We start from the raw sequence: 10,958 nt of genomic DNA, 5'->3' as shown, positions 1-10,958 counted from the left end.
ATTTTCAATACTTCAAATTTAAAAGACATATTACTAAATTTAAACAATTTGAAAAAACATATTACTAAATTTAAACAACAAAATTGTTGGACTGAGAATTCGATCCCACGACCAGTCCATAAGGTAAATCCTTCTGGACCATTGAGCTACCACAACTAATTGTTCAAAAATGTTAAAAGTAAACTTCATATTAGAAAGTAAAGTTATTAGCTTAAAACTCTTATTTGTTCTGTATATTTATTTTTTCAGTATTGTTCATGTTTTTAGCAACCAATTGAATATGATAATATCCCTTAATCGACACCAAAAGTTTTTCCAACATCTTAAGATAATATTGGTGCTCCACAACATTATCAAAAGCAATAAGCGTAAAAAAGCTTCAAGGTCTATTGTGTTTAAGTACAAAGTATAAATAAAATGTGAGAGTTAACGAAAAAAGACATAAAGATAGAAAAGATATAAATATATGTCTAGTCCAAGATTAATAATATAAGCATGAATGACAAATATTTGAACAAAAAAAATATTTTTTTAATAAAATTTTGATAAAATAAAATATCAATTATTTTGTATTCATCTTTTCAAAAAGTCTCATTAATAAAGAAAATTATGTATAAACAGTTAGAACCTAAGCACGTGAAGGGAGTTTCACATTGAGGGGAGAGGTTGACACATTTTGAGTCTTTCGAGGCTTAGACTTCAAATCATAAGGTAATACACACTATGTACTAGTAACTAATTACAAAGCTCCTATAATAGCTGTCTAACGACTAGAGTTAAATCACCAAGAAAGCAAAGCAACTACGTCTATACTCTATACAAACACCATGAGAGCAAGTTTTAGAGCATTGCTGAACCTAACTTCGCATTCTTCTTCTTCTTCTTCTTCAGTATGTGCTGTTCGATCTTCATCTTCTTTTTCTACACCACAACAAAAAGAGAAAGACCAAATGATTACACGTTTATGTAAAGAAAACAAATTCAACGACGCCCTCCAAATTCTTTGCAAACAAAGACGTTTGAAAGAAGCTATTCAGTTGCTAGAACGTCGCGAAATCCGTCCTTCAGCGACAGTATTTTCGACCCTTTTGCGTATATGTATCGAAAATGGGGCACTTGATGAAGGAAAAAGAGTTCATAAGAGTATGAAATGTTCAGGTTTTAGACCTGGGGTTGTCATTTCTAATAGGATTCTTGATTTTTACTGTAAATGCGATAAACCCTTTGATGCGCACAAGCTGTTTGTTGAAATGCCTGAGAGGGATTTGTGTTCGTGGAATATTATGGTTTCTGGGTTTGCGAAATTGGGTTTGATTGATGAAGCTCGGAAGGTGTTCGATGAAATGCCTGAGAGAGATAATTTTTCTTGGACCGCGATGATATCGGGTTATGTGAGGTGTAATAAGCCTGAATGTGCATTGGAATTGTATGGAGTGATGCAGAGGGATGAGAATTTGAAGTGTAATAAGTTTACTATTTCGAGTGCTCTTGCTGCTTCTGCGTCTATTCAGTCTTTACGTTTAGGAAAGGAGATTCATGGTCATATTGTGAGAACCGGGTTGGATTCTGATGCGGTTGTTTGGAGTGCTTTGAGTGATATGTATGGAAAATGTGGGAGCGTGGACGAAGCAAGGCATATTTTTGATAGGACTAATGATAAGGATATTGTTTCGTGGACGGCCATGATTGATAGATATTTTGGAGATGGGAGGTGGGAGGAAGGTTATTTGTTGTTTTCATGTTTGATGGAATCCGGAATTAGGCCTAATGATTTTACCTTTGCTGGAGTTTTGAATGCATGTGCACACCAAACGATAGAGCATATGGGAAAACAAGTACATGGGTACATGATGCGTATTGGATTTGATCCTTGTTCCTTTGCAGCAAGTACCTTAGTTCATATGTACGCCAAATGTGGGAATGTAGATAGTGCATATAAGGTATTTAAGTGGCTCCCAAGGCCCGATGTAGTTTCTTGGACCTCACTGATTAATGGTTATGCTCAAAACGGCCAACCTCGAGAAGCTCTGCACTTATTTGATTTGTTGCTGAAATCTGGCACTAAGCCTGATCATATTACTTTTGTTGGGGTTCTTTCTGCTTGCACTCATGCAGGTTTAGTTGATGAAGGGCTTGAATATTTCTATTCAATAAAGGATAAGCATTGTCTAACCCATACTGCTGACCACTATGCTTGTGTGGTTGATCTCCTGAGCCGATTTGGCAGATTTAAGGAGGCCAAAGAGATTATTAGTCAGATGCCAATGAAGCCTGACAAGTTCTTGTGGGCTTCCTTGCTTGGAGGATGCAGAGTCCATGGAAATGTTGAACTAGCAAAGCGAGCAGCTGAAGCATTATTTGAAATAGAGCCTGAAAATGCAGCTACTTATGTTACCATCGGAAACATATATGCCACTGCTGGTAAATGGACTGAAGTGGCAAAAATCAGACAAGTCATGGAAGAGAAAGGTGTGGTGAAGAAGCCAGGTATAAGTTGGATCAATTTGCAGAGAAAAGACCATGTTTTCTTGGTCGGTGATAGGTCACATCCTAGGTCAAAGGAAATATACGACTTTTTAGGGGAGCTTTGGAGGAGAATGAAAGAAGAGGGGTATGTCCCTGACATAGACAATGTGCTGCATGATGTGGAAGAGGAACAGAAAGAGCAAAATCTCTCCTATCACAGTGAAAAGCTTGCAGTCGCCTTCGGAATTATTGCAACTCCACCTGGAACACAGATAAAGGTTTTTAAGAATCTACGAACATGTGTTGATTGTCACACTGCGATAAAGTATATCTCTAAAATAGAAGAGAGAAGAATTATTGTGCGGGATTCTAGTCGGTTTCACTGTTTTGAGGGTGGGAGTTGTTCGTGCAAGGACTATTGGTGATTCTTTCCAATAGTTCTGGGAGTATACCACCAGAACTTGGAAGCATGGCAAGTTTACAAGGTTTTTAGCCTTTGTAATTAAATATCTTTCTGTTTAATTTTGAGGGAAATTGCTTCTTTGTTTTTTTATCCCACCGTAGGAGCTCCCACCTTTTGCTCCTTTAGTGACTTGAACCGACAACTTCCCTAGAAGCTCCCGTTTTTTGTTTTTTCGAGCACTTGAACCAACAACTTCCCTAGGAGCTTTCCACCTTTTGCTCTTTTAGTGACTCGAACCAACAACCTCCCTAGGAGCTCCCACTTTCTTGCTCCTTTGGTGACTCGAACCTATAACCTCCCTAGGAGCTTCCACTTTTTGCTCCTTTGGTGACTCGAATCGACAACCTCCCTAGGAGCTCCCACCTTTTTGCTTCTTTGGTGACTCGAACCGATAACTTAAAGGATGGAGGTCAGGAGGTAGGGGTGACAGAGTTCATGGAAGGATTGAGCTTGTTAACCTCCCCGAAACATGAAAACCTCCTCAAGCTAAGAGGTTTTGTGTTGTCCAAAGGGGAGGGACGAGTGTTTTTTAATCTATCACTTCACCTCTAAAGGAAACCTCTCTCAGTATCTTGATGTTGACCTAAACAGCAACCATGTTCTTGATTGGTCCAAGAGAGTTATGATCATCAAGGGATAGCAAAAGGTTAGTCTTCTTTGTGTTTGTTCATCATTACATCTTGAGCAAATTAATATAAATACTAAAGATCGAAATTATTGCCACCTACAGATATAGTTGTGGGGCAAGCAGTAATTGTTGTGTCTTCAAAGAAGACCAGCGAAGGCTTGCCAATTATTGCTTTAATTGAAAATTCAAGTTTCCTCGTCATCAAGGGAAGAAGTAGGACATGTCTCAAGAACCACATTAATATGGTCATTTAGTAGTTGTCCTGTGTTCACTGTTTCAAGACCAGTGCCATTAACTTAAGTAAAGATGAAATAGCAGCAGAAGTTGCACCATCACTGCATTAATTTCACTTGTTCATTAGAAACAATAGGCAGCTGATATTTGAGCCAAGTTTTAGTATATCTAAGGTCTCTAATTAATAAAACCATCAATACATGGCAAATTATTTCAACTTACCTTTACGGCCCTTAAATTTATCCATGGCCGTGAATGTCTAAGTGGTTCAATTCCTAAGTAGTGGAGGTTTTCGATAGGTATAAGACTGAGTTGAAGTGTTTAAGTGAATTATGGTGGACAACTTAAAAGGGCGTGGATAACTTAAGCCTATTGTTTTTGTGAGTGTCACAGAAGACTTGCACATGTTTTTTGGCATTCTATCTTAATATGATTCCTTCATATTTCCTTTTGACTATATACTTATCGTTATGCATCATTCTAACAGGACTAGGATATCAGCACAGTTCCGAACCAGACAAACCTTCTACGGTTCATTGCAACATATCAGTGGAAAAAGTCCTCCTTGATCAACAGTTCACACCTCTAATACTGGACTGCGGCCTACTAAAGCTACTTGTTGATGATGTTGTCTATCCAGCACTTAAGGTCAGTGCTGCACTTGGATATATGGCTCCTGAATACATTACAACTGGACGATTCACAGAAAAGAGTGATGTATATGCATTTGGAGTAATTATCCTTCAAGTACTATCTGGTAAAGGACTTGTTGACTGCTCAATGAGACATGCAGCTGAATCTTGCAACTTTGAGAACTTCATTGACCCAAATCTCAGGGGAACATTCTCTCTAAGTGAAGCAACTATGCTAACTAAACTTGCAATAAGCTGCACTCTTGAGGATCCAGATGGTACGCCCAAGTATGGTCCTGGTAAATGAAGAATTGAACAGGTCTAGTGGTGGTTGAAAAAGACGACGGAAGTTCTTTTTTCTTCGTCAGAAGCTTGTTCATTATTATTAACCATGGGGAACAAGTGCCATAGTGATAGAGCTGCAGTTTTTGCTTATCAATTGCATTATGAGGCAGATTCAACAAATTCTTTGTGAGGTCTTCTGGCTCAAACGACATAAAGAGGAAGATATATGAACCAGTACCATTATTTGATCTTTTGGCAGTATTTTAATGTATTTTTAAGGGCCAATATTGTAATAAATGCATTCTTTTTTTAATCTCATATATATTAATGAAAAAAATCTATCAAGATAAGAGTAACTTGAAGGACCTGTCTTTCTAAAAAGTGCATACATTTGGTCCACTTCAAGATCTAACGTCTAAAACTAATAGAGTATGGAGACACACTGTTCTCTTCTTCTCAATCCGTACGTGCCAAAGTTGCCTAATTACAAGGTCCTCAGAACAGCTTGGGTGGTCACCAACAGAGTACATGATTTCAAGGTCGGCATTTCGATTATTACGTCAAGAACAGAATACATTTGTACAACAAAACATCAACTGCCTTAACAAAATTCTCTCGTTTGACGAGCAGTCTTATTCCTTTACGCTTTACGTATCTAAGAACTGATCTGCAAAAGGCGGAACTCTGAGAGTTGGAAGAAGTATTTTGCCAACTCTGGCAGGATGTGAGCAGTCAATAAATAGGATCACTCTATGCAGCTGCGGTCTGTTCTTGTTGATCTGATAACCATTCAGCAGGCCACCAATCTGGTTTAATTGCCTGGACCTTGACATCATCCAGACCTCGTACTGTTAACGAGCCTTTAAAGGCGTCATCCAAGCGCAGAAGACCCAAACCGCGGCTTCCAAGGGCAGTCGTGACAGTTCCTGCTTTCTTTCCAGATGATGCATCAATTACTTCAGACTTCGGAGCCACTTTTTGTTCCGCCTCTGGTTTATCAGGAGAAAAGGGATTCTCATCAATGACTCTGAGATAGTATGAAGAACTCTAGAAAACAATAAGAAAGCTACCTTTTCCACTGTCACTCACAAACTTGAGGGGAAGCAACCTTTTGCGAATGACCCCACGATGATGTGTGCGAGCAATGAGTTCTTGGCCCACATAGCATCCTTTATCAAAGCTTATTCCATTTAAACCAGCAAGATTGTACTCAAGCGGCACAGCTTCACCTGCTTACAGAGTTGTAGGTCAGAATAGTCATTTATAAACTTCTCAAGCAAATCAACGGCAGAGAATTCTCATGAGGATTAAAGAAACATAGAAACGGAAAGATTAAATGAAAGTTAGAAACCCATTTTAGGACTCAATTTCTACATCCATATTTCAGATACTTGAAGATTCTCGACCAGTTGTTTCCCATAAAATAATCGCGTAGAAAGAGGCTGAAAAGTTGAGCAGTAAGTAACTCTACACTAGTATAAGATAAATCTTAGCACACCTTTAGGAATCTCAGCTGAGCCTTCTGCAACTCCCTTCTCCAACCTCCACAGAAGATAATTCTCTTCATTCGTCTCTTTGTCTGCCTCAACCAAAGGTGCTGAAGCAAATTTGAGAATATATGAGCAAGCGGGTAAAAGATTTGCGACTAGTACGGCATCTTGAAAAGAGACACAAATTTATGCCTTAATCATGTAGAAATATGAGTAATTAAACTCTACCATGTACTAACTATAACCTGAATTTGTTCAGAGTCAAATTTCTGAATCAAAGAGGCGTATCAATGAAGATGCAGATAACAAGTCTACACTGATCAGCAGGATATGGGGCTGCACCAACTTCTAGTGGACAGAATGAGAAAAACCAAATAAATGAAGCATTGGAAAGGTAAGTAACCAAGACATACGAGTTGTGTTGGATGGAAAAATGCCCCTAAATCCAAGGCAATCTAATCTGGGATCTCTGTGCCATAGCCATCCACGATTGTTTCCTTGTGAAGATGACTGGCCAGAGGGATCAAACCCACCACCCCATCCAAGGGAGGCAGTATCTGGCTCTTCAGAGGACTTCTGAGCTAAATCTTGGCCAAACCTCTGCCAGCAAGAGAAATCATCAGCCACACTCTCTATATCAACCTTAGACCTCAACCGATACCTGCATAAACAATAAACACACATCTTTAACAAAAGTCGAACAGATATACAATAGTGATGGTAAAAGAAATTGTATCGGAAAGGACAAATTTTACGGACTTCGCCATTTCAAGCCCTCAAAACAAGAATTTTCTAATAGCCAGGAAATGCAGGCATGCCTTCTAGATGAAGCATTCCAGCAGCTTATTCAAAGAAATAGTGACACATTGTCGTATGGCAGTTCAACTGATCAAAGGCTTTCTGGATGTCCAGCTTGTATAGAATACCGTCACCTCCCTCTTTTAATTTCAAGCATTAGAACTTAAGGACTATAGACCAATTAGTCTTATTGGGAGCCTTTACAGTGATGGAGAAGTTGGTCTCAAAAAATGAGAATGTGTTTTTTGCTCCTTCAAGCGTCTGTCTATACCTACGTGCATAATAAATACAACCCACAACTTGCATTTACTAGTTCAGGCATCTAAGTAGTTCTCTTCTGATCCTAGTTACTATCTGAGGTAGTTATCAATGGTTGGTTCTTCATATTGATTTGATTGTTACTCCCGCAGGCTTATGTCGCACATGCCCTTAACGCAGAAGACTTTAGAAACATAATAAATATACCAGCAAAGCTGGAGTTGACCACCCTTGTCTTTGCTGATGGATTGGATCTCTTTTTCCCTCAGTTTGCTCCGCCACGTACCTCTCACTAACTTACTGAAGATTCCAGGTATGTGTTACTTCTCATTACAATAGTTTCCCTGGTTATAGCAACTTTTGTAACATGGATTTGGTCTGGAGGACAGAGTTAGAGAAGTAGAGACGAGTCAAGTCCATATGCTACTCCACACTGTCTTCAACCCCGTATTTTTGACTCCCAACTTTTTCTTGTTTCTTATTTAATGGTAGATAGGAAATTAGGCTAGCTCTGTTCTAGTAATTCTGTATAACTACCATTTATCTGTTATTTATCAGGGAAAGAAAACTGATGACAGAACCTCTAATAATACATAACTAGGCTGTCAGCAGTACCTTCTATCAAGACAAGCACATAAATTGACATAAACTATCTTGTATGGCATGATGAAGCCAAAGGTATTGTGCTCTATTTATTGAACTCTATTTTCATCGAAACATTTTTGTCTGCGCTCCAAGCCTTTTGCTCACCATGTCTCAATATCTGTGCTATAAGTAAACTGCAGGCAAAATGTGTTGGAGTGAAGTACTAAACAATCTCAACCAACTCTTACAGGTAGAGAAGTACCATCATAGTCTCGTTTTAGCATTGTTCAAGGGATGCACATTTGCTAGTTCCTAAAAGCTACTTCTCGATAATTTGACCAAAACATTGAAACTTGTACAATTCTATAAAAATCAAGTCATGTGCCTGTGACGAGTTATATTTTTTAAGCTTAATACATAGCTAGCCTCTCAACTTGTCACGCTATTCTACTTAGATACTCGAACTAAGCCTTGTTTCAATAAAAATGTTCCAATTAACTTGTATTTAATATGCAAAATGACTCATACATCAGCAAACAATTCCATCCACCACCCCAATCATGGCCTGGCCTGGACCTAATGCACTAAAGCTCCTGCTAGGCACGGGTCTAAGAAGAGCCGGACCGCAGAGGTCTATTGTAAGCCGACAGCCTTACCCTACATTTCTACATTTCTAACGGAGGCCGTTTCCACAGCTTGAACTCGTAACCTCCCAGTAACACAGCTGCAACTTTACCAGTTACGCAAAGGCACAATTAACTTACATTAAATAATCAAAATGATTTACACTCACTTTTTCAGCGTCTGCATTAGCTCATCCAATTCACTTCCATCAACATCAGCAAACACTTCCACCTCCTCATTCTCCGCTCCTGGTCCAGACCCATCCTTATCAAGCATCTCAACACCCTTAGCCGGCCTATACAGAAACATATCAAACAAAAACCTTCCTTGAGGAGTCAATAAAGCAGCATAAACCGGCGGAACCGAAACAAACGGGACATTCGTAGCAGTCAAATTTGTCCTATCTTCGGGTTGTGAATTGATTAACCTCCGTACATCATTGGTAACAAGACCTTGGAGGAATTTAACGGTTTCGGGTCCGGTGAAACGGATAACGGATCGGGTCTTGAGTTGGGAAGCCATTGGCCCGGCATTTTGGAGATTGGAGAAGCGTCTGATAGTTGAATTGGGTTTTTTGAAGAAGTGAAGAGATTGTTTGAAACGGTACATTGCGGCGGCGAGCGGCGGTGGCGGTGGCGGGAGGTTGTGGGGGATGGCGGGTATATGAGAATTTGGTTCGGGGACACGTGGATTTTAGACAGTGCTACGTGGTGACTAGGGAGGGAAGTTGGGTGTTCGACGAAATTCTCCAGACAAATGTGTTTTTATCAATTTTGACTTATTCTTATTTTATATTTTAGCTTAAAAACACGTCCCGAACTTCTCAAAATTATGGTTTCTTTCTGTAAAATTTCAGAAATAATTACTAGATATTTAAGCAGTGAATAACGTGTTAAAGCTAAAATTTGTCTAATTAAAAATACAGCTACAATTTAATAGCTAAATGGACAAATGAAAGATTGTATACAAATATCAATTTGCTTTGAGATTTGTATATGATTCTCAAAATTGACTCGAAATTAGACCTAAAAGATAGGAATAGCATGCTTAATTAATTCTAAAAATTATGCAAGTATATACACAAAATATTATGTATGTATCGACTATGCTATAGATATTAATAGGGAAAGAGAATAAAGTAACAAAAATATGGAAGAACCAATATTTATGTTATTTATACTAATTAATTTTGGATTTCTTGAATCATGGGCTAAAGCTACTTGCATTTAGAACACCATTTGGACGGACTCGAATTTTTTACATGATTTCATATATTGTTGACGGACTTTGAATTTGGACAGATTTGAAAGGCCTTCTTGCATGAAGTTGGGCTTAGTTTAATGATGGCCAGGCATTTTCGTTGCATAGGCCTTCTCCATAGTATTGCGCTAACGTGCTTGGTCGAGTGATCATCAACTTCAAACCAATCAATATGAAAACTATTCACCATCAAAAACATGTGGTGCAGCGGATGAGACTGCTCCTTCCTTAATCAGAGATCTTGGGTTTGAGTTCTGAGTATAAAAAAATTCTTAGTAGGGAGCGCTTTCCTCCAAATAGGGCTCTACGCGGCGCGAATTCAGTTTAATCGAATTCTAATGCGGATACCGAACATCAAATAAAAAATCCAAAAAAATAAAATATGAAGACTACTCGAACATACTTAGCTTCCCCCCCACCCCACCCCCACCCCCACCCCACACCCTTCTTCTCACGAAATTAATTTTTTTTATATGAGCCTCGAAATATTTAAATATACAAATATACAATCATCTTAAGTATTACCATTGATAATTATGATTTAATATTTTCTATTCTATCTAATTTTTCTTTGCTTTAACCCCACATACAGAAACTGTATAAAAGAAACCTTTTTTTAACTTAGGGCAGGGGATGAAAATAAATTAATCAAGCAATTAAAATTTTTCAAAGAAAAATAATTAAGTTGCATTTATTTCTATTATTATATTTTATATTTATATAGTATATAAGTAAAGATTTGGTTTACTACTAATTTGTCTTTTATGGTACTATCAAATCTTTACTTATATATTACTCCTATTTTTGTAACTATTACTATTACTGTTGTTGTTGTTATTATTGTTGTTGTTGTTATTGTTATTATTACTACTACTATTATTATTATTACTACTACTATTATTACTATTACTACTACTACTATTACTTTATTACTACTATCAAGGATAATTTAGTAATTTTAGTCATCCAACCTTCACACATATATAGTACTAACTAAAATGATTACACATACATATGGACTTACATCGATTTCAAAATATTTATTACACAATAAAATTACTAAAATATCCTTAGTAGTCATTTAATAAGAAACAAAAAGATATTTATAAAGAATTACTACTATGTATAATTCAATTACAAAGGTTTAAATAAAAATATTATTAAAATAATACATGAGGATAAAACTAATAAATATAATGAAAAAGCAATATGCATGTGTAACCATTTTATTGCAT

At 37.5% G+C, this 10,958-nt stretch overlaps 2 protein-coding genes across 3 annotated transcripts; one reads left to right on the top strand and one right to left on the bottom strand.

Moving 5' to 3' along the window:
* The first annotated feature begins 631 nt into the window (after positions 1–631).
* On the top strand, positions 632–5,070 carry LOC107866482 (pentatricopeptide repeat-containing protein At4g37170). Of its 2 annotated transcripts, none has more exons than XM_016712536.2 (2): positions 632–2,951; positions 4,279–5,070. In XM_016712536.2, the coding sequence occupies exon 1, from the start codon at positions 828–830 to the stop codon at positions 2,889–2,891; it is 2,064 nt and encodes a 687-aa protein (XP_016568022.1). In that variant the 5' UTR covers positions 632–827; the 3' UTR covers positions 2,892–2,951; positions 4,279–5,070. The 2 variants fall into 2 exon arrangements, with proteins under 2 accessions (XP_016568022.1, XP_016568019.1); XM_016712533.2 differs by having other exon boundaries at positions 632–3,575.
* Positions 5,071–5,237: 167 nt separating this feature from the next.
* On the bottom strand, positions 5,238–9,612 carry LOC107866497 (putative transferase At4g12130, mitochondrial). The gene is made up of 5 exons (XM_016712542.2): positions 8,633–9,612; positions 6,612–6,859; positions 6,207–6,305; positions 5,779–5,937; positions 5,238–5,697 (listed from the first exon to the last, which is right to left on the bottom strand). Exons 1-5 carry the CDS (start codon positions 9,070–9,072, stop codon positions 5,459–5,461), a joined length of 1,185 nt encoding a protein of 394 aa, XP_016568028.1. The 5' UTR covers positions 9,073–9,612; the 3' UTR covers positions 5,238–5,458.
* Positions 9,613–10,958: the final 1,346 nt, after the last annotated feature.

The sequence above is a fragment of the Capsicum annuum genome, chromosome 1 (assembly GCF_002878395.1).
Source record: "Capsicum annuum cultivar UCD-10X-F1 chromosome 1, UCD10Xv1.1, whole genome shotgun sequence".
NCBI classification, from domain to species: Eukaryota; Viridiplantae; Streptophyta; class Magnoliopsida; order Solanales; family Solanaceae; genus Capsicum; species Capsicum annuum.
This window is presented reverse-complemented; position numbering and strand designations above follow the sequence as displayed.